The sequence below is a fragment of the Hemicordylus capensis genome, chromosome 1, assembly GCF_027244095.1.
Source record: "Hemicordylus capensis ecotype Gifberg chromosome 1, rHemCap1.1.pri, whole genome shotgun sequence".
In the NCBI taxonomy this organism is placed as follows: domain Eukaryota; kingdom Metazoa; phylum Chordata; class Lepidosauria; order Squamata; family Cordylidae; genus Hemicordylus; species Hemicordylus capensis.
In genome coordinates this window covers 221,548,160-221,571,814 of record NC_069657.1, presented here as the reverse complement: position 1 = coordinate 221,571,814, position 23,655 = coordinate 221,548,160, and the positions used below count along the sequence as shown (strand labels likewise).

Below are 23,655 nucleotides of genomic sequence, written 5' to 3'. Positions count from 1 at the left end.
TTATTTAGATCCTTAGTCCATCTTATCCCAATGGCTCAAGGCAGCTAACAATTTCAACACAATATCCCAATGCTAGAGTTCAAGTACTGCAACACTGCAGACCTGCTGTTGATCTGAAATTGACTTATTGACCATTATGCATCTCTCCAAGGAATTGTGGTTCTGTGAAGTGCATTAGGTTTTTTCCAAGCCACAGGGGTCTCACTGGTGGATCCATGTGTCTAGTTCACCCAGTAATTAACAACTGATAAAACTTTCCACATGCAAGCTTCTCCATCCATGTTTAAGGGAGGCCTACACGACTCCAGCTAGGATGGACATTTCACAGAATGTGGCTAAAATGAATTATCAGTATAAAAAAACAAACAAACATGGAAATAGGATCTCAATCTGACTGCATCACAAACCATAGGACTTACTGTAGCATTCAACTGACAGACTTTGGTAGAGACAACAGAGCACTAAACAGAGTCATCTGACTTCAATTACTGCTGTGAGGAAAAGCGTCCCATGCTGCTATATCAAGGTACGTTTGATAAACCTTCTCTGGGGTTTGAAGCCAGAAAGCTACTGAAAGAGGCTAAACTTAAGAGATCGAGGGCTATGAAAATTTTCTTTCATCAATTAACATGAGTGTAAAAAACAACCTACCTGTGTCATGCCTGATGCTTTAAATAATTCTTGAAGAGATCTGGTCCCACTAACGTTTGGAGAGCAAAGAGATAGAATTCGGCTATACACTTTGTTTCTTGCCTATAAGAAAGCAGATGCACTGGATAATTCATCTAATAACATGCAATATTTATAGTCCTCAGTTTTTAGCTTTTTATTAATAACTTTTAATTTGAAACATTTTATAAAAAGGTACATTGGTACTCACCGTGAAGGTGTCTTCTGGCTGGTGTAGAAGAGGTCACCCAAGCTTGGGATTACATCCCCCCCACATGCTCCAAAAGGCAGGAAGTAGTCATACTTGAAGATCCTTAACCCAGTGCATGTGGGCGGATCTCCTCAGTGCTTAAAACAGCTCAAGCTACGGAATGAAAACCACAGAACACAACAGAGAATATACAACAATATACAAACAATAATGCGGAGAAAGACAGAAAAACTGTCCCCCTACAACCAGATCATCAGCTCCAGCCTAACACAACCCGGGCGGGCCTTGGGTGACCTCTTCTACACCAGCCAGAAGACACCTTCACGGTGAGTACCAATGTACCTTTCTCGGCTGGTGTAGGAGGTCACCCAAGCTTGGGACATACCACAGCACCAACCACGGGAGGGAAAATACCCAAGCTGGAGCTACTGACCCGGAAGGACCTGTTGCAGGACCCTCCGACCAAATGCTGCTCTGGCAGCTTCATGTTCATCCAACTTGTAATGCCTTGAAAATGTAAAAGGCAACGACCAAGTAGCCGCCTTGCAAATCTCTTCATGGGACACCGGTGAAGATAACACAGTGGAAGTGGCTGCCGATGTAGTTGAGTGCGCCGTAATCTGACCAGGCACCGAAAGTTTCTGGGCTTCATACAACATCGTAATGCATGAATGAACCCATCGAGCAATAATGGCTGAAGAGACCTTGCATCCCATCTTAGAAGCCTTAAAGGCCACAAAAAGAGCATCTGACTTACGAAAAGCCTGCGTCCGGTTGCACTCCTTCTCTGCAGGGTGACGAGCATCCGGACAAAAAGAAGGTAATTAAATGACCGCCTCACAATTAAACTGAGACTTTACCTTAGGGATAAACGAAGGATCCGGGATAAGTCTCACAGAGTCCTTAGAGAAATTACACAAATTACTCTGAACTGACAGAGCCTGCGATTCAGAAACCCTCCTGGCTGATGTTACAGCTACTAAAAAGGCCACCTTCCAGGACAGCATCTGCAATGATACAGATCAAAGTGGTTCAAATGGCGGAAACTGCAGACCCCACAACACAATATGCAAATCCCATGACGGAAAACGATGGCAGACCAGAGGAGACAACAAAGCTGCCCCCCTCAAGAACTTGCGTAGAAGAGGGTGCCACGCCTAAACAAACGCTGATGAGGAAACAACATCTGGATCAAGCACGCCGCCTGGTGTTTAAGCGTGTTGGGTTTCAGACCAAGCGCAAGGCCATCCTGAAGAAAAACCTAGTAATCCCCTCGATCTGCACTTGTCCAGCTGCAGGGAGAGCTTTGCTGTCCAGCGCAGAAAACGACGCCAAGTCGATTGGTAAATCTTGTTGGCTGAACACTTTCTAGATGCAAGGATGGTAAATCGGACCTTGACACAGCAGAACTGGATGGTCTGGCAAACTGAGTGGATGACCTACGGTCAAGTCGACAATCTCAGAAAACCAAGGCCCTCTGGGCCAAAAAGACGCAATCAATATCAGGGATGCCCGGAAACCCCACAGCTTCCTGAGGCAACGGGAGAGCAGCGGCACTGGAGGAAATGCATTCAGCAGACACGGACGCCATGGCACCGATAGCGTATCCGTCTCTTCTGCCCCCAACATCGGGCAACGTGAGTAAAACCTCTGAATCTTGGCATTCTGAGGATATGCAAACAAGTCTATCTGGGGACACCCCAGCTGCTCTGTCAGCCACCTAAATACTTGAGGGTGCAGGCCCCATTCTGCCGGCTGGATCTCCTGCCGTCTTAGCCAATCTGCCCGAACATTGGAAATTCCGTTTACATGATGGTCCAGAATGGATATTAAGTTGTTCTGTACACATTAAGATATTCCTTCCCTTCACCAAGGGCGTGAAGGCTCTTAGGGCCAGAAAGGCAGCCCACAGCTCGAGCCAGTTTATGCTATGGAGCAACTCTTCCACCGACCAAAGCCCCTGGGCAGAACTGTTCCAACAGTGAGCCCCCCAGCCCGATAGACTGGTGTCCGTCGTGACCATCACTCTCTCGGGTTCTATGAACAGCTTGCCCTTGTCTAGGTTCCCCGGGCCGTCCAACGAATCGACTCGCGAAGAGACACCTAGAGAGGAATGTTCTTGTCACGTTTGAGGGCAATCCTGTGCTGGTAAAGGAGGAAACCCCACTGTAACTGGCGTAGATGAAAACCTCGCCCAAGGCACCGAGTCCATAGCCGCCACCATGAGACCCAACAAACTTGCTAGATTGAGAAGGCTGGCCCACAGTCTCGAAGCAATCACACGAGCCAGTGACGTTAAGACCTCCATCCGATCCTGTGGCAGAAACAGTTTGCCTACTGAGGTGTCCATTACCATGCCCAAATGACGAAGGCTCTGTGTGGGCATCAGGTGACTTTTGCCCACATTTATCAGAAACCCATGCGCACGTAACACAGACATTGTTCTGGACAGAGCCGACTGAACTGCCCCTTCTTGAGCAAGTTGTCGAGGTAACAATACAGGTGGACCCCCTCAGTGCATAAAGTGGCCACTAGCAGACTAGAACCTTCATAAAAACTCGGGTGGCTGATGAGAGACCAAAAGGAAGGGCTCTGTACTGATAATGCCTCCCCATGTAGCAGAAGTGGAGTATATGTCGACTGCATGGATGAATGGGGATGTGTAAATACGCCTCCTGGAGATCTATTGAAGTCATGTAGTCCCCCATCTGCAATGCCTCTGAGATGGTACAAAGGGTTTCCATCCTGAACCTCCTTTTTATCACAAAACGGTTGACTGGGCGTAGGTTGAGAACTGCCCTGGCCGATCCGTCCTTTTTTGGCACCGTAAAATCACAGAATAGATGCCCTTGCCTCTCTGAAGAGGTGGGACCTCCTCTATGGCCCCTATAGCCACCAGATACTGAATGGCCATGGACAACCCCTTGTGCTTTTCCGGCTTCCCAGATCTAGGGGTAAGGAGGAATCTGTTTCCTGGGGGGCTGGCCAGCTCCACTTCGTACCCGTGTAGGCTAATGGAAAGAACCCACCTGTCGATGGATTCTTTCCAAAACAGTCCAAATGGCAGACCCCCACTTTGCCAGAGTGGGAGTCAGAACTGCTGCTTGGGGGCCCCGCTGCTGGTTTCCGAGAGACTGATGGTTCTGCTGAGTGCACCCTTGCCTGCCTTGGCCTCTGGATCTGTTCCACTGCGATCAAAAAGGCCTAAAAGGCTCCCTCTGACAAACTCAGGTCTAAACGCCCTGAAGGTTTGCATCGGTCTATGATTAAAACTCTTGTCCTTCTTCCTAGGAGCTGATGGCAGAGCCCTGCGGTTATCCTTAGTTTCAATGAGGACCTCTTTCAGGGCCTCATTCCCAATTAGCTTTCCCCCCAGCATAGGGAACAGCAGCTAATTTAGCCCTAGACGTATTATCAACTTCCAAAATTTTAGCCATATGTTGCGTCTTGCCAGGACACCTGCACTGACCGCACGTGCCGAGAACTGAACACTGTCCAGAGTAGCATCCGCTGAAAAGGCAGCCGCCCTCTGCAGACGAAGTAGCTTATGCCACATCTTAGACTGATTAGTGGGAGGGTCATTGGGTAACTCGCCAACCCACAAGACCGATGCTCTAGACACCAAGGACACAGTGGTGTCAGCTCTGATGGCCACTGCTCAAGCCTCGTGGGCCCTGCGCAGTGCAGATTTTGCTTTTCTGTTTTCTGGCTCCTTAGAAGAGGAGTCCCCATCCTTGGGTACCACTGTGCTACTAAGTAGGGCCCCGAAGTGAGCAACCGTAAGTGGCACCTTCAGCAAGTCCAGAGTCTCCTCCTCAAAGTTGTACAATTTGCTAGCCAATGTCAACATATGCTTTGGGAGTCGCAATAGCTGCCCATTCCTCCTTGATGGTCTTAGTAAAGCCCTCAGGTATCACTGATTTAATCTGCGGTACCTTAGCCTTAGGCAGCACCAAGGAGCCCTTGGACACAGGAGAGATCTGTTCCTCTGTAACTGGCTACAGATCAAGCGCAGCAATAGCCTGGTTAATTAGTGGCTGAAAATCCACCATAAGAGAGAGCCTCTGACTGTGTAAGTTTGCAGCAGAGTCCTCAATCATCTCCCCCTCTTCCGAGGAGGAGGGCCCCTTGTCTGGGTTGCCCAGCAATGTCTCTGACCCACTGACCCTGGGTCACAATAGATCTGGGGAGTCCTCTCCAGACTCATCTGAAGACCTCCCTCTACGCAAGGGCACAGAGTCCTGGCGTATAGCCACCCTGGGCTGCTTAGCGGGCACCATCTCCTCCTGAGAGTCTGAGGGTGACACATGGATCACAGCCTGCCTTGCAGGCTTCCGCGCTTTAAGCGCCGCTGCCAGTGAGACCTGAACGGCCTCCTGAATCCAGCCCTTTGCAGTGGCAGCACCAGGGGGAACCCCCACATTCCCTGTAGGAGTAGGCCCTGAGGGAGGGGCCACATAGGGGGCATCTGCACTCACCTCCTCCCCCCCGAGCAAGTCCCGATCTTACCGGGGGGAGCTGTTCATGGCCTTCTGGGTGCTCCGACGCCCCATCCACGGGCTCAGCACCGCCTGCCTCATCATCCTGCACGTCTTCCCCGTCTGATTCCGACAGGCTCTGGGGCGGCCACTCCTGCTGACGTTCCTTTCAGCGTGGCCCCAATACTTGCTGAGGCAGTCCTCCTCCTGCACGCCCAACTGCTAGGGAAAGGAGTTGGGGGGGGGGCGAGGCCAAACATCACAGGCTTACCTTGCTCGTGCTGCCGGGCGAAAGCTCTCTCACCAACGGGGCCTCCTTGTAGGGAAGCCTCCGATTCTGGTGCTGCCACTTGTGTCCTGCTACGGTGGATTGCTGGTGGCATGAATTGCGCCCAGTCTCCTCACCGGTATCTGGCCACCAACGGGGCCTCCTTGTCAGGAAGCCTCCGATTCTGGTGCCGCCACCTGCGTCCTGCTTCGGTGGATTGCTGGTGGCATGGATTGCGCCCAGTCTCCTCACCGGTATCTGGCAACAGAGAGGACCGCTGTGGCCTACAGGCGCCAGCAAGGTCATCTGATACATCTGCCATTTTCCTTACAGGATTTGCGCAGTCCCGAGTTTTTGGCGGGAACAGGCGCTGATGGGCGGATCTCTCCCTAATAGCCAGGAGTCCGAAGGTCTTTTTAGCGGACATCGGCCAAAAGGTCGGCAAGAGGTGAGGAGAGGTAACGAATAACAGAAAGGACAGTAGAAGAACAGATATGATTTTTTTTTTTTAAATTTAAAATTATTATTATTTTTTTTTCTTTAGTAACTAGAGAGAACTAATAGTAGTAGAATACCAGGTGAAGAATAGATTGGAAATAGTCAAAAACAATAGGAATATAAGCAGAAGAAAAGAAGAGGCCTAGTTAACTAGGCCAAAGCCTGCGAGCTGTAATGCGAGCCTTCTGGAGCAAAGGCAGGAAGTAGAACTGAGGAGATCCGCCCACATGCACTGGGTTAAGGATCTTCAAGTATGACTACTTCCTGCCTTTTGGAGCATGTGGGGGGGATGTAATCCCAAGCTTGGGTGACCTCCTACACCAGCCGAGAAATTGTAATTTTAAATGTAGTTTTAGCCTGGTCTTCTGTATAATTTATTAATTTTTTACGTTACATTGATCTATTTTATTAATGTTGTGAGTTGCCCTGAGGAGTAGTGTACTGGAGGGACGGGATATAAATATTTCAAATAAATAAATAAATGAAATGTAGATGCTCTGCAAAGAATGGGCATTTGTTCCTTGCTGATTTTTTTCTACATAATTACAGTTCAGCTAAACATAACCCTGTGCACTGCCTAGATTAGACAAGTAATTTTCAATTTAAAGGCTATTCCTATATACAGATTTCAAAACCTGCCTTTTCGCACGCAATATAATAGCTTGACAAAAATACTATAATAAGATTAAACTATCTTCAACTGTTCAACTTTTCACAATTGCAGCAGTCTATTTAAATCATAAGTATACATATACATAAACAACATGTGCAAAGAGGCTATAACCAGGGTTGATAAAAATCAATTTTTAAAAATTAAATCAGATTTTTAAAATTTAAATTGGATTTTAATTTAAAAAAAAATCATTAAAAAAGAACCTAGGTCAAAGATTATATGAATATTAATCATAACTTCTTATTATCTTCTATGAACATGTTAAGAGCAGTATATGGGGACGAGAGGTAACAGACCTGACCCATCCTATTCTGCAGATGGTTTACATGCAGTACACACAGAGACAGTCAAGCCCTTGCCCCCCCTCCCCCAGTGCAATGACAATGGTAGTCAATAAATATATCGAGGATTTGGAGGGGATGGAGTAGACCTGAGTGAGGAGAAATTATAAATTATTATAAAAATCAAGGGATGATAAGAGTGGAATAGAAAGTGAAAACAAAAGTAAACAAAAAAATATATACATGCAATCCTGAGGACAATTTTTGGAGTGTATCCTCCATTGTAGAAGGGAAACACCTATCAAGGCAGCAGGCTGTAAAAGAGACCCCATTTGGGAATAGTTTAATGAAATTTCTGTGGGTAGGACAGGCATGTGTGTGAAATGCGAACAGTGCAACAAAGAAAGGTAAGGCCTGGTTGCCCAAATGAAACAGTATTATGAGAAGTGTGTACCTACCTTTTAAAAATGAAATCTACATCTATCTCTGAATATGTATTACAGTTATATTCATTCATTCATTCGATTTCTATACCGTCCTTCCAAAAATGGCTCAGGGAGGTTTACACAGAGAAACAACAAACAAATAAGATGAATCCCTGTCCCCAAAGGGCTCACAATCTAAAAAGAAACTGTAAGATAGACACCAGCAACAGTCACTGGAGGTACTGTGCTGGGAGTGGATAGGGCCAGTTACTCTCCCCCTGCTAAATAAAGAGAATCACCACATTAAAAGGTGATATTAGACAATAACATATTTTTACTAGAAAATGATGATTTTTCTGACTAGTGATTTAAATAATTAAAATCAAGTCTTTCTGTGAAGAGATTTAAAATCAAGTCTTTCTGTGAAGCGATTTAAATCATGATTTAAATCAAATCAATCCTGGCCTTAACCACTCCACCACGCAAGCCTGCTAGAGCTTTTTGTTGTTGTTAGCATTGCCAGGAATATGAAGGCTGTGCAGCTGAGCTGAATCCTTTCAGAAGAACACTTTCCATGTGACTTGTCACCATAAGACAACTACTGTACTGTGACATGAAAATCTTTGTAATAATAATTCTGCCACATCCAAATATTTCATAGGTGGCATCCAAATTTTTGGTATACCAATTGCAGAAGGAGAGTTACACCCATGTAAGAACCCCTTCTGTTTGAGGAAGGACCCCTTGTGTGAGTGCAACTTTCCCTCTACTTGCAAAACTAACTTCTGTTTAAAGAGCACCACTGCACCAAAAGCTTGGACATTACTTTGTGCAGGAAACAAAGTAAAATTACTTACTTCCTTTTTGAAATTAAGGAAATAGTTAGTCTGGTCAATAAAGAAGAGCTCCAAGGCTGACCTCCTCAAGTTATAGCGACGCAAGTGAATCTCTCGAATTTGAGAAAGGGGCCATTTGAAATCAAAACCTACACCTGGAAAAAAAAGGACTTCAGTTATTGTTCTGAAATATGTTAAGAGAAACAACTATTGTGAAGCCAAGAGAAAGTTGGTAAGAAATATAATTCTAGTCTGGTTTAGAAAACAAAAATTGCCTGTGATGAGAAATATTGCCTATGACAATACTACTGCCAATTCTAAAGTTTCAGGCTTTTTAGTTTTCTTTTCACTTTGTAGGGAATTCATTTGAAAGATAAACAGAGACAGCAAATTGATCATTCAGTGTTCAGTGGTACCGAGGAAACCCACACACAATCTGAGATCTCACCTTCCTCTTTTTCAATGCTGCTATCATAGAAATAAATGTGTTGGGTAGTGACCTCCAGTCTGCCAGGTATTATATTAATTATTGTAATAAGTTCACAGTCTTCCGATAGAACTAGTTTCTCTTTCTGACTTGTTTCTTCCTTCTCGTCCCTGCAACAAGAACACTCTATAACAACCTTGACCGGATTGTGAGCGCCAAGTTACAAAATGCACCATGACATATGTTGAGAAATGGTGTGTGTGTGTGTGTGTGTGTGTGTGTGTGTGTGTGTGTGTGTGTACACAACCTTAGCTCCTAAGAGCCCCCACACACCCTAGGCTCCATCCATTTATTCCCTTCCCCTGGTTTTCTCCCACCACCTCCTTCTATTAGGAGGACTGGTATTCAGCCTTCCCTGACTTATCCCACCCTTGGGTGTCTGGAGGATAAAGTGTACAAGTGCTAGGCAAGTGGGAGAGAATTTCTCCTCAGAGTGCTTAGACAATATCAGCACACTCCAGTTTAACAATTAAAACCCTTCTATTTATTGAACACTAAACAGGAACAGGGAATAAGGGTGAAGAGGGAAAATGACAGGCAAAGAAAATAAAAACAAAAACAATTACATCTACAGGTGAAACTCGAAAAATTAGAATATTTGAGAACCCCAAATCCACAATCCCAGAAAATTAGAATATTACATGAAACCAATAAAACAAGGATTGTAAATAGAACAATATCGGACCTCTGAAAAGTATAAGCATGCATATGTATTCAGTACTTGGTTTGGGCCCCTTTTGCAGCAATTACTGCCTCAATGCGGCGTGGCATGGATGCTATCAGCCTGTGGCACTGCTGAGGTGTTATGGAAGACCAGGATGCTTCAATAGCGGCCTTCAGCTCTTCTGCATTGTTTGGTCTCATGTCTCTCATCCTTCTCTTGGCAATGCCCCATAGATTCTCTATGGGGTTCAGGTCAGGCGAGTTTGCTGGCCAATCAAGCACAGTAATCCCATGGTCATTGAACCAGGTTTTGGTACTTTTGGCATTGTGGGCAGGTGCCAAGTCCTGCTGGAAAATGAAGTCAGCATCCCCATACAGCTCGTCTGCGGAAGGAAGCATGAAGTGCTCCAAGATCTCCTGATAGATTGCTGCGTTGACCCTGGACTTAATGAAGCACAGTGGACCAACACCAGCAGATGACATGGCTCCCCAAATCAACACAGACTGTGGAAACTTCACACTGGACTTCAAGCATCTTGCATTGTGTGCCTCTCCATTCTTCCTCCAGACTCTGGGTCCTTGGTTTCCAAATGAGATGCAAAAGTTGCTCTCATCAGAAAAGAGGACTTTGGACCACTGAGCAACAGACCAGTTCTTTTTTTCTTGAGCCCAGGTAAGACGCTTCTGACGTTGTTTGTTGTTCAGGAGTGGCTTGACAAGAGGAATACGACATTTGAAGCCCATGTCCAGGATCCGTCTGTGTGTGGTGGCTCTTGATGCACTAACTCCAGCCTCAGTCCACTCCTTGTGAAAGTCCCCAACACTTTTGAATGGCCTTTTCCTGACAATCCTCTCCAGGCTGCGGTCATCCCTGCTGCTTGTGCACCTTTTTCTTCCACACTTTTCCCTTCCACATAACTTTCTATTAATGTGCTTTGATACAGCACTTTGGGAACATCCAACTTCTTTTGCAATTACCTTTTGAGGCTTTCCCTCCTTATGGAGGGTGTCAATGATGGTTTTCTGCACAACTGTCAAGTCAGCAGTCTTTCCCATGATTGTGATTCCTAATGAACCAGACTGAGAGACCATTTAAAGGCTTAGGAACACTTTGCAGGTGTTATGGATTGATTAGCTGATTGGAGTGGGACACCTGGAGCCTAGACTGTTGAACCTTTTCACAATATTCTAATTTTCTGGGATTGTGGATTTGGGGTTCTCATGAGCTATACGCCATGATCATCACAATTATAACAAATTAAGGCTTGACTTATCTCGCTTTGCATGTAATGCGTCTATCTCATATATCAGTTTTACCTTTTAATTTGCATTACTGAAATTAATGAACTTTTGCACGATATTCTAATTTTTCGAGTTTCACCTGTACCTCCTAATACTGACTCTAATCTAGGGATCTCTCTCACAAAACCTTTTCTTCACCACCTCAGACTTGGAACTTCCACCACAGGATGTTGTGTTATGCACCCCACTTCAGTCAGACCACTCACTCAACCAATAGGGAGTGAAGATTATGTAATAGCTTCTCCCTCTGGGTGCTTGCTAGATATCAGTCATAGTTATTACCTTTCCCTCTAAACAGAGGAGCTTGCTGCCTCAACCATCCCTGACAGTTTTGGAGGGGAACAAATTAATCTTTAATGGGCAGCCAGAAGCCTCCTTTTCACAACATTTATCTTAGAACACAATCAATATCAGAATTGCTTTTAAAAGCCTTTGAAATAAGACCTCAACCCACTCGATAACAGTGCAGATGTAACAGCTCTCACCTCTTAACTGCAGTTAAAAAATTAAATGCTGGCTGGAGGAATAAATGTTTCCTCATTTATTCCCTCAGCCAGACCCTTCCTTCTGTAATCACAGTTAACAGCTAAGCTGGCATTAATCTTAACCATGGTTACTACTAACCAGGTTCCCTGAAATCAGGGTTTGAGTAACAAATCCTGGTGGAGAGAGAACCTAATTGTTGGTGCTGATACACCCCTTAAATATGGTTAAAATGGGAGGGGAGGGAGTATAGCAAAGGAGTATTTAATCTTGTGTCTTGCTCCTGTTCTTCTAGCCATGGTTATGTGACTGGATCACTATACCTAAACCAGTCCGCTGTTTTTCATAGCGGAACATTCTACTCTTTCCATTTTCTACCAGATCCGGAGAAATGATATAATCACATAATATGAAAGTTGAAATTAACTATAGAGATGAAACTCTTTCTGCTATAACTGAATATTCTGTTTAACCCACATCAAAATGATTACACAGCCATAACATTCTAATCTAATGGTTTCTATCAGGGTTTTTTTTCTTAATGTGAAAATGGGCATTATTCCATTGCCCCTCCACATATATGCCCACACAAATTCCACAAATGCCACCTTGGGGGAAAAAAATCTAATGATGCATCCAAAAAGATCTGCTATCAGATTATTTCACAAGCAGTATGACATTTTCATGATCTTGGTCCTGCAGTGCATTGAAAAATTCTAAACCTACTGACTTCACCCTGAGAGCAGTGGACGAGGAAACCAACTCAACCACTATATCAGAATATACATCCCTGAGGGAAGAAGTGCTGGTTCGAATCCCCACTGGTACTATATTGGGCAGCAGCGATATAGGAAGATGCTGAAAGGCATCATCTCATACTGTGTGGGAGGAAGCAATGGTAAATCCTTCCTATATTCTACCAAAGACAACCACAAAGCTTTGTGGGTGCCAGGAGTCGAAATAGACTTGATGGCACACTTTACCTTTAATTTGACTACTGCTATCCCCTGAAAGTCCCCCTAGAATGCTTATCACTATCAAATCACTGTTTTTTTAATGCTGACATGAGGCAGAATGTTCTAAAAATTCATTCTCAAAAAATGTGGATTCAATTTCATATTTTCCCTAGAATGTAATAATAGTTCCCTGCACAATCTGCAGACTGTTTTTTTGAAAAGCTTATGGCAACTTAGCATAGCACTCCAAGGAATAGTAAGAACACTGGACTGATCAGCTTTAGTCACTGTTACACACACACACACACCCCATTTTTATTCGTTATTCATCACAGTCTAAGAAACATACAATTCCTTTCTGTAGATACACTCAGTCCAGGATCCAAAGAACAGTGCAACTAGTTCTGTCTGGGCTTTGGTCAGCAGCGGTTCTTTCATAAATCAAGGAGAGGTAGTTGCCTCAAGCAGCAGATTATTGGGGTGGCAGCAGGGCAGCAAGACGCCCGCATCAGATCCAGCACCCTACTACTGTTTCCTCCTTTCCTCTTCTGCTTCTTACCCCTTTTCATAGCCAGTCCAGTGGTGCATAAGGGAGAAGGTGGAGGAGAGCACATGTAATGCATAGCAGAAGCTATTGCCACCACAAAACAAGAGCAGACAGAGATGGGGATGGGGGGAGATAAAAAGGGAAGAAGGCTAGGCATGTGAGAGGGGGTGGCATTTGGTGTCCTGCCTCAGGCACACAGAGCTTTGTGGTTGTCACTGACTTTGGGCTTATACTTCCCTAAAGCAGCCTTCCCATGCTGTTTGGCATGGGAGACGTTCAACAGTAGTTTGCGATCTGCTCTTCAAAAAAAGAGAGGTCAAAATCTTTACAGAGCATTCCCAAGTCCTCAGCATGCCTAAAGTAATTTTTTAGATCCCAGCCTTGGCTTATCCACACCATCCTACATACATGTTTGCAATGGATGCTGCATCTTCATCTGGCAGTTCAAGGATATCATCTTCCATATCACTAACTTTCACTTGTTTCACTGCCTCCAGAAGCAAAGTTTCACTTGATGGCTGCGCCTGTTGCACTCCTTGTGAGATAAAATGATATTTTCCAGTTAAACAAAATCAGCTGATTGCCATAAGATTATGGACTGATGAGAAAATTCCCAGTCCCTTAAATCACACAATTCTATTTAATTTACACTGTGATGTTTATTACATTAATGGTTGAGCTGCTCTAAGGGCGGGGGACAGAAACAGTTTAGAACTACAAGACATAATTTCCAGAAATTGAGAGAAAATAAAAATCTAGTGAAGAATCAGAACATAAATACTTTACAATCTAAAGCATTCATTTAGAAAATGCAATAGCTATTAGATCTCACCTAAATTATCCCTCAGTGCACTTGCCTCCTGGTGAGAGGTGGAGTTGTAATTTTGCACTAATTTTAGCCTCATTCGTGAGTAATTCTCCACATTTGAAAGTTTCCAGTGAATAAGATTCAATTTTCTGAAACAAATATTTCCAAAATAAGTTGAAATACATCAGACACATGACTTTACAGCTAGAAGAGTTTATATTGAAAAGCCATGAGAACAATAATGAAACACGAGTATCATTGCATGTGGATTTCAAAATACATAAAGAAGCTGCAAAAGCTAAATGCGGACTCATACTTACCTGCAGCAGCATATGCTGGCCTTGGGCCGAAATAAACAAATACATACATACATACCTGCAGCAGCATGGTTTCTTCCTACATTGCTCTAGTAAAGCAAGTATGAAGAAAGTTTCGGGAACAACAAAATGGTTCCTTCTCATGTAATCACATTCCTGGTTTATTATTATTATTATTATTTTACACAGGCAGACAGGTGTTATTGACTGGTTTGTTTTATCCAGACATCGAGTCCTTCCCAAGGACCTGGGATGGCTGGATTTTATTGTCAATGTTGTTGCTATTGTTATAGATATAATCGCAGAATATAGGCTGTTCCCAGTAAAGCTGCTTTTTGTAATTGGCTGATGGTGATTTCTGTGACCCCTATGGTGTTGAGGTGCTCTTCAAGGTCTTTTGGGACTGCACCCAGGGCGACAATTACCACTGGGATTATTTTGGTCTTTTTCTGCCACAGCCTTTCAATTTCAATTTATTATTATTATTAATTTGATTTCTATACCACCCTTCCAAAAATGGCTCAGGGCGGTTTACACAGAGAAATAATATATAAATAAGATGGATCCCTGTTCCCAAAGGACTCACAATCTAAAAAGAAATATAAGATAGACACCAGCAACAGTCACTGGAGGTACTGTGCTGGGGTGGATAGGGCCAGTTACTCTACCCCTACTAAAAAAGAGAATCACCACATTAAAAGGTGCCTCTTTGCCAAGTTAGCTTGGGTTTGGAATTGCGTTGGGGACAATGATTATATCATTGGCCCCATTCAAAAGTTCCTTGTTACCAAAACAGCATAGGGAGAGAACCGTATCTCCTGGGCCACTACATGTAAGTGTGAATTGGTTCAGAGTGACAGATCAAGGTAGCTCAACAGTTCTAAAAAGGATATGAGGTTTATGGATTACGACTAAAGTACAACTAAATTCTTATATGTGAAACTCAGTCCCTGCCGGAGAGACATGACTCCAGGGAGGAGGATGATATGTACAGATAAGCATAGATTAAAGGAAGGGTGCACAACTCAAATGTCCATTGGGCTGGAACCAACCATGACTTGGTGGGTGGGGGCCAAGGTTAATTTTTAGCATTAAAAATATTCGTGAAAGCAAGAGGGCAGAGGGCTGGAGCCAAGGGGAAAGGCGAGGAGAAATAGGATGGTGTCAGTAGGTTCCAGCCCAGGGGTGGAGGACATCTGTGCTCAGGTACTCAGCTGCATTGAGCCACTGCTGCACATCAGCAGAACAGGACACAAGTTCTTCATGGTTCCTGCTGTTGCTGTAGGACAATTCTACCTGTGGGCCAGCAAAGAACTCCCCATGGGCCAGATCTGGACCCCCTTATGTTGTGCAGCCCTGGACTAAAGTGATCAAAGCAACAATCAGGTCATTGAGTGAATTTTAGCTTTTTCTCACTCATTTGTCTACCACACAGTCATCATGTCCCTCCAAACAGAAATATCACTGCTTGCTATCACCTAATTAAAAGGAACATCATTTTATTGATCACATGAGTTTTAACTGTCAAAGAAATATTATTTTCTCTGAATCAAACAATAATTCTGAAGAGAAAGTACGATTTTGCTTTTAGATGATGTGCACAGCAGGCCGCTTCTAAGATGCCCCTTCTAAGATGGCACCAGCTGCCCAATTTTATCTTGTAAAGTTCTTATACTGAAAAAAACCAGGTTGCTCACCTATGACTTATGATCTGGAAGAGATCTGATGACATTCATTACTGTGGGTTCTGCACCTGCGCAGGACTAACTGGGTGGAGTTTGACAGCTCCTCGCAGCACCCAGAACTGCCCCCTGTATGAGCTGCAGTTGTTTTAATTGATGGTTGGGCGCTCTCTTCTTCAGTTTCTTTATGGCCGGCAATGTACAGAAACCACTAGTTGCACAGAATCTACTAGCCAAACACATTTAGCAGGGATTTCACCCGGCTTCTTAAACTGCGTTTCTTCCGACCCGGTTTTAGACTGCCTCTGCTTGGCAAGTCCACGGTCAGTCAACACCAAGCCTGATGCCAAGGTGGTTGCCGATGATGGTGGCAAAGTCAGGCGTGGTGTGGGCGGGCATAATGCCTCATCGTACAGAGCCACTCTGAGGAGAAGGGCTCTGTTCTTCAATGTCTGCCTTGAGAAGGAGCTACAGATTTTACACCCTTTGGTATTGTGCTCTTCTCCCAAGCTTAACAAGCAGGCATCATGGTGATCTATCAAAGGCAGCTTTGCCTGGCATTGAATGTAGTTTTAGCCTCCATGGCATTAGCTGTGAAGCTAAGTCTTTCGCCAGTGTTTAAACAGTAGGGGAAATGTTGTCAGAAGTCCGTATGTCAATTGCCAGTATATCAGTCCTTTTAAATTTAGTTAGTTAAGAATGTAGCTGTCGCTAGAGAGATAAAATGTTTCAGTTGTTAAGAGGAGCCAGGGCGAGGTGTGAACACTTTGGCGGTCTAACTGAAACTCACTAACAGAAGCCCAGCCGCCGTATATAGACAGGAGCAAGGCACAAGCTGGCAGTTGGGCTGTCGCGAGGAGCTAAGTAATCGGGCCATGAGGTTCCTGCATAGGAGCAGAACCCCATTTTTCTAATGATCCAATGGATCATAATCCACATAGTATGCTTACTGCCACGAGGAGGCTGGGAGGGTATTACGAATGTCATTGGATCTCTTCTGGATCATATTGGGGGTTCCACATTCTATTGTTTATAAGCCAAGTAAATCAGCTAGTTTAGATATGAACTAATTAATCTCCCTCATTTTTTATTTTTTTTTTAAGAACAAGTACGACGAGCCACAGCTACCACAGCACCAAGCACTTAGGCAGTCAAAAAGAAACTGAAGAAGAGAGCGCCCAACCGCCAATTCAAATGGAACTGCAGCTCGTGCAGGGGGCAATTCTGAGCGCCGCGAAGAACTGTCAAACTCTACCTGGCTAGTCCTGCGCAGGTGCAGAACCCACAACTATGGAGGGCATCAGATCTCTTTCCAGATCATTAATATTTGTAAAAAAGAATTCCTGCCTGGCTAATCAATAAAGCCTTTTAAATATATCAACAGCCTTTAAAAATCAATCAATCAACTATTGAAATATTGCAGTCCTAGTTTCATACAATATGTAAAAGTACTGGCATTGTGGATTCTACAGTCTGGAAAAGTATCAGAAATTGCAGCAGGGAATTCAATTAGGAAGACTTTATCTAATGGCTAGATTATGGGACAAATTCACGACAGTTTCAACACACACAGACACACACAGACAGGCATAGTTCATTTGGTAAGTTGTACGTCTCAGCAGAAATTAGTTTCTAGGAAATACACAAAACAAACTACTATATAACTTTACATTCCTGCTGAGCCAAAAGAAAATAATTATACTGAGTACTTCCACCCCACCTAATTTTTACTGGAGTCTTATGAAAATACATTATATTAATGGGGCATGGGTTCTTGGATAATACTTGAGGATCTTGGGGTGTTGTCTGTAGGTGGGAAAAGGTTAAGAACCCCCAATTTAAATGGATAGACTTGGCATACTGAGAGGGAAGAATCCAAAGACATGCAAAATGCAGCCTTGATGGACCCAGAGACAAAGGCTTCTCCTACCTTTCAGCCCAGGGACCCTGTTCACAAGTTAGGTAGAGCATGGCAGCTTTCCACTGTCTCAGAGTTGCTGTGTGCTGATTATTCAACTGTTTCAGCATGCTGTTGTAACGCATATTTTCCTGCCGTGCCCTTCGGTTAAATGGCTCCACAAAAAATCCCTAGAGGCAAATATTGTAAATAAACCCTAGAGAACCATAACACACTAGTGGGGTCATGTAAGAACATAAAAACCTGTTACAAAAGGGGTTAGTTTAATAACCTTCAAAGTAGCATTTCAAATTACAAAACTAAAAAATAAAAATTGCATGCTGAAGGTCCCAGGTCCAATCCCTGCTATCTCCAAGTGGGGCTTAGAAAACACCCCAGCCTGAAGCCCTGAAGAGCCCCTGTCAGTCAGTGTAGACAATACTGAGCTAGATGGGCCAAGTGTAGCTTCCCATGTTCTTTCATATGTGATTTTGCCACCACCACTGTACCAGAGAAGCAGATACTAGTGAAGAAGAGGGATTCTCACAAGCAGCAGTGTTTGATAATCAGTTCTGCAGAAATGCACTTTGTACTAATTTTACCCTAACAACAGTGGTCCAGGTAGCAGATTCTAACAGGAGGCCATTTCAGATATCTCATCTATCCAACACGTTTTTCTGGTAGGAACTAATCTGCATACTTTCCTTTCACTGTAATCTTAATTGATAATTACCATCCCCACAAGTTAACCCACTTCAGCCTTAAAATGTTCACACATCCGCCATCCTGAATCAGGGTGGATGACATCATCAAAAACTATGACATTGAGGTATCCCTATGTGTCACTCACTATAACTGTACCAAATTTATACAATTGTACCAAATCAGTTAGGCAGTCAGTTATTTAGCCCACTTGTGCCTCAACCATTCACACATCCGCCCTCTTGAATTGGGGTGGATGACATAATCACAAACCATGCTATTGAGATATCCCTATATGTCACTCACTACAACTGTACCAAATGTGGTTCAAATTGGTTAGATGGTCCACAAGATAGCCCACTTACACCTCAAATGTAACCGCTCAAACCCTAACCCACCATCTTGAATTGGGGTGGATGACACCATTACAAACTATGCCATTGAGGCATTGCCATGTGTCCATACAGCTGTTGCAAATTTGGTTCATATTGGTCCAGGCATTGTGAAGCTGATGGGGTTTGGGGGAGACACACATTGTCAGTGATCTCATGAGTTTACTTTCCTTAAGTAAGTAGGTTAAAAATGATTCTAGTCTGGTTTTTCTAATAACCATGGACTAGGCACAGATCTTCCTGGCTAGGCAATGATTGTGTAGGAAGAACTCTTATGATGTTCTCTCTGCTTTGTGAAACAATATTTTACCTGAAATTTGAGCTTGCTTTCTCCTCGCTCTCGCTCTCGTTTATGGATGTTTACCATCAATGCCTCGTAACAATCCTTCCAAAATACTGCCATATGTTCATGGCCATCACTGAAAGTAGTGAGTTCATACTGTTTCATATTTGGAATGATCTGGTGTAGAAAAAGAGAGCATTGATTAAATGCCTGAGGTTCCTCTCAGGAAAGAGGGGGGGAAATCCACAGACTCTTATGTCACAACTTACATATTTATCAATAAAAATCTGCCATTCATCAGTGCTGCAATAGTCCTGGAAGTCTTCAAAAAAGGAAGGGCTTCCATTAGTAGAAGGCAGGGAAGGCAAGTGCAAGTTCATGAACAGGAGCTCGTATATTTTGGAAACCAGAGTTCGGACAAGAGGGATCAAGAAGGAGTACGTTTCTGTCTTTTCTTTGATGGATCTGCTTAGGATGCCTTCCAGCTTGCCCAGGAGGTAGCAGGCCTCTGCTTGGTTGTCAAGTACTTTGGTCTGAAGGAGAGTGTTTAGCTTGGCCGAAGCCATCGCACAAACCTGAGCAGAACAAAAGAAAACAAAAAGCATCCAACAAGGTATTTTGAAAACCCAGAGCTACTCCATTTATGAATTTTGATTTATGTTATCAACTTTCCTCCTTAGATCCCAAGACAGCAGAGAGGATTCCCAGGTGATTGCCTATCTAGGCACTGACCAGAGCCAACCCTTCTAGTTTCAGCAAGATTGCTGTACTGTATGCCTTTTAGACCATATCTTGGGACTAGTGTTCCCTCTAAGACGTGCCCATGTGCCTGCGCTCACACGTTTTTTGATGTCTACTCAGTTAATTTTAGATCCCACTCAGGTTGAACCAAGAGGGCCCCATTCTGAATGCAAGTGTGCACACACTGCCTTGACATTGCCGCCTAGAACAAAACTCATTCCACAAACAGATGAAAAAAATTAGAGAGAACACTGCTTGGGACTAAAAGCTATGAGCCCAATGAATGCTTCTTGGAAACCATCAATCTCTACATGATCACTACATCATTTAGTTTCTATTAAGTAACATCTTCCAGGGCTTCACTGGAGCTATGCTATGAAGCCATGAACAGATAGCAGGATATCTTTTCTTGAGGCATCTCTAAGTTGCATAACATAATTTGCAAGCTTTTAACCTGTAGAAATTCTTCAACAGACTTGTTAAGAAGAAAACTTAAAAGTAAAAGACAATGTCATGTGCTTGTCACCTGGGCACTTGGAGAACAAAAGAGGTTACTGAGCACTGTTCCCTCTAAGGTGTGTGCATGTGTGCGTGCTCACACATTTAGTGATGTCCGCTCAGTTAATTTTAGATACCACTCAGGTTGAATCAGGAAGGCCCCACTCTGAATGTATGTGCACACACACTGCCTTGATACTGCCACCCAGAACAAAACTCATTCCGCACACAGATGAAAAGAATTAGAGAGAACACTGCTAGTGAGCAGACTGTAAGTTTACTTTGAGGTGCCATCTGTTTTTGACTTGCAAAATGCCTAGGTTTTTATCTGTTTGTATTGCAATTGTGATGCAAGACCCAGTCCAGATTGAGAAAAGATTTGAACGTGCATTTATGTATCAAGACATACACACTAGTGAACTGCATTCCCACCCTTCACAGCTAATTATTTTATTTAATTACATTTTTAAAAATCCCACCCTGCTTCCAACAAGCTTTGAGCAGTATAAAGACCCTTCTCTTTATCCTCACAACAACTCCATTAAATAGGCTATGCTGAAAGAGAGTGACTGCCCCATGATTGCCCAGAGGGACTTGAATGCCCCAAATCTCCCTGCTTTAGGTACATGTAGCAGGATTGTATCAGAGCTTCCAATATACATTTCGCCTCCCACCATGTGAGGGTAAAGCTCTGGGAGGACCGACGATTGCCAGGCATCCCCACACTTTCCCCAGCTTTGCCTGCATGTCCTCCCAGCCTTCTGGCAGACCCCTCCTGGCATCCCTGCACCGTCCCAGCCTTTCCCATGCAGGTACTGCTTCCAAATAAATGGATTTTCCCTTGCTCTGCCCCAGAGCTACTACCCGCCACCAACTGCCCCAGGAGCATCCGCCCCCCTCTGTGCCAGGGTGGTGAAATATGTTTCAGAAGCTCCAATACAATCCTGCTGCACAGGCCTACCTGCTTTTAGCCACCACACCAGTTGCATACTGTATAACATGTGCATCAAGATACAAACCTGTAAGTTATCCTGTCCAATGAACCCAAGGAGCACCTGGACCTGCACTTGGTAGAGCTTCACACATTCTGGGCCAGAAGAGTACCAGACTGACAAGGTGTCCATGAGGGTCACCAGCTCTTCCAAGAGCTATCAGAAGTAACATTGAGGAAGCAGGGCAAAGCAAAACACAGGTCATGGGTTAAAAAGCACTGAGAAAGGGAGCAATTCAATATGCAATCTACAATACAGAAAGACAAGGCACGTCCTATTTGGGTCTCTTTCTAATTTTGTGCCCTCTCACAAGTTAACACCACATAATTAGCATAGATTTGAATGTGGGGGGGAGGGACTTCAAACACAGATTTTTTAGTTGAATAATTACAGGAAGTGCCCCATCCCAACAATTAGTTGGCAAACAAAAATATTCTGGAAAGTAAAACATTTTTCACCATTTTGTGTTAAACGTTCCTAGGAAAGGTGGTAGTCTGATGCCTTGAATTCCATTGTCAAATACGTTTTTCATTTAGGATCTCTCTTTCCAAGTCGCTTTGGCTTTGGGAAGATGGTAGTATTGCCTTGCAAAAATGTTAAACTATTTAAAATGTTGTTTGTGCTCAAGTGTGCCCAAAGGTGTAAGCAGGTGAGTTGCTTCTTCCACTGAATGGAATGGAATAGCCCTTGGGCACAGGAGAGTTCTGCCTCTCATATCTGCAGGAAATGGTCTGAGAAGGGCATAAAATTCTTCCACTAAAGTATCATTACATGTCTTTTCAACTGTTAAGTCTGTGCATGGACATCTTGTAGCCTGAATCTGGAGGGCAAGCTGGGAGAGTATTCCTACCAAGGGTGGTAACAGATGTCCTCCCAGCCTCCCTCCTACCCTCACAATCTCCTAAAACTGTTGGGGACCCAAGGGCTTGTATATTGCTCCCCCATGCTGCTCATGTAGCATTTACAGACCCTCCGACATGGGTCATTGTTTGTATTACTCATGACTAGGGATGGGTACAGAATGATATCTGTGTTCTATTCCGAGCTTGGAGCAGACCGCAAATGCGCAGAATGTTCCGTCAGAACCACCAGTTGAGCCGGTAGTTCTGATGGAACAAACATGGAACACTTGCAACATTCTGAGCCCCATTTTGGACTCCTAAATAGTGCTCTACTGGCCTCTGCACATGTGGTAGCCATTTGCGTGGTGGTGGTGACTACGCAAATGGCAGCCATGCATGCGCAGAGGAGCACCATTTTGGAGTCCAAAATGGCTCTCTGGACATTCAAAATGTTCCGACTTGGAATGGGGTCATTCCGTTCTGAGCTCAGAACAGGCCCTTCATTTGAAGGGCATTCTGTTCTGAGATTTGAACATTCTGCACATCTCTACTTACAAGCTTCATAGTGCAAATAAGCATTCGGACTGATATATTTATCAATTGGACTCTTGCCTCAAGTAATGTATTCAGAATAATTCTACTGATAGATACCGCCGATATTAAAATAAAGAGGACACTTGCTCCTAGAGCACCAGAAAGAGCCAAAAATGGCAACTCCCCCACAATGAAGATTAAGCATAAGACTTAGCTAGAGAATTAAACCTCAACCCAAAACGAAGGGGAAAAACTCCTGCCATTTGGTAGGATGTTACAATCAGGCAGGTTGCCAAACAAGTTGGCAAATTATTGCATACATTGGTGTCTGAGCTCAATCAATCACTTCTAGCTTCAAGCTGAACAATGAAGACAGTCAGTGTCACGCAACAGCCCTTTCTCCAGGCACTTTCCATACTGGCCTGTTCGTACCTTTTCTGTCCACAACCTTGAATTAACAAGCCCTTCTGCTTGCAGGAAATCTTGCACAATACATATGAGCTGGAAACCATTTTCTGCATACACTGGGATAGATTTAGCATCTCTGCTATCAGTGACTGCCCATTCCAGCATCTTCTCTAGCAAACTAAGATAAAAAGAAAACATATTACAAAAAGCAAGCACTTTTAGAAAATATAACTAACTATTGAAAAAAGACAAATATTCTGTGACTGCACAACCAGCTAGCTCTTGTGATCTCTTGCCAAAGTTAGAGCCTCTTATTGGCTATGAAGTAAATTCTAGACACTAAAAGCCTAATTCTATTTAAATAAGAACAAAGGAGATGAAATAAAATCAATTGCATCATTTTTTACTTATCAGGTGCAGGGACTCTCCACCTCTTACCTCAATATAGAATAATTAAATAACTACTCAACTCACTTGAGTTTTATTTCATCCGATGGTCGTAATAATTCATTGGATATCCCCAGTTTTGTGAGGGCAGAAAAAACTTGTCCCCTCTCAATCCAAGCATCATCATCAGACCTTTCTATGCCTTTCCACATCACACAGAGCAAGATGTCCGTGAGCAACTGTATGAGATCTTCTTCACATGCCTAAGAAACACAGAAATTCATGTATTTTCAAAGGGCCTAGAAAAGAGGCCTCACTCATTCTGCTTTTAAAATCTTGTACAGCATCTTTAACATGAGCACACAATATGTATTATTCCTTCTAACTACGGTTGG

At 43.7% G+C, this 23,655-nt stretch overlaps 1 protein-coding gene across 5 annotated transcripts in view; it reads right to left on the bottom strand.

The window, feature by feature from the left end:
• NBEAL1 (neurobeachin like 1) overlaps positions 1 to 23,655 on the bottom strand; it is a 162,528-nt gene that overhangs the window by 36,090 nt on the left and 102,783 nt on the right. For all 5 annotated transcript variants that reach the window (XM_053282771.1, XM_053282775.1, XM_053282773.1 and 2 more), the window contains 11 exons: positions 23,348 to 23,523; positions 22,898 to 23,051; positions 21,117 to 21,245; positions 19,128 to 19,433; positions 18,886 to 19,035; positions 17,515 to 17,672; positions 13,610 to 13,734; positions 13,186 to 13,312; positions 8,788 to 8,936; positions 8,361 to 8,494; positions 652 to 753 (listed from right to left, as the gene is read on the bottom strand). In XM_053282771.1, the coding sequence (XP_053138746.1) occupies positions 652 to 753; positions 8,361 to 8,494; positions 8,788 to 8,936; positions 13,186 to 13,312; positions 13,610 to 13,734; positions 17,515 to 17,672; positions 18,886 to 19,035; positions 19,128 to 19,433; positions 21,117 to 21,245; positions 22,898 to 23,051; positions 23,348 to 23,523 (1,710 nt within the window). The remainder of the gene's footprint in view (positions 1 to 651; positions 754 to 8,360; positions 8,495 to 8,787; positions 8,937 to 13,185; positions 13,313 to 13,609; positions 13,735 to 17,514; positions 17,673 to 18,885; positions 19,036 to 19,127; positions 19,434 to 21,116; positions 21,246 to 22,897; positions 23,052 to 23,347; positions 23,524 to 23,655) is intronic.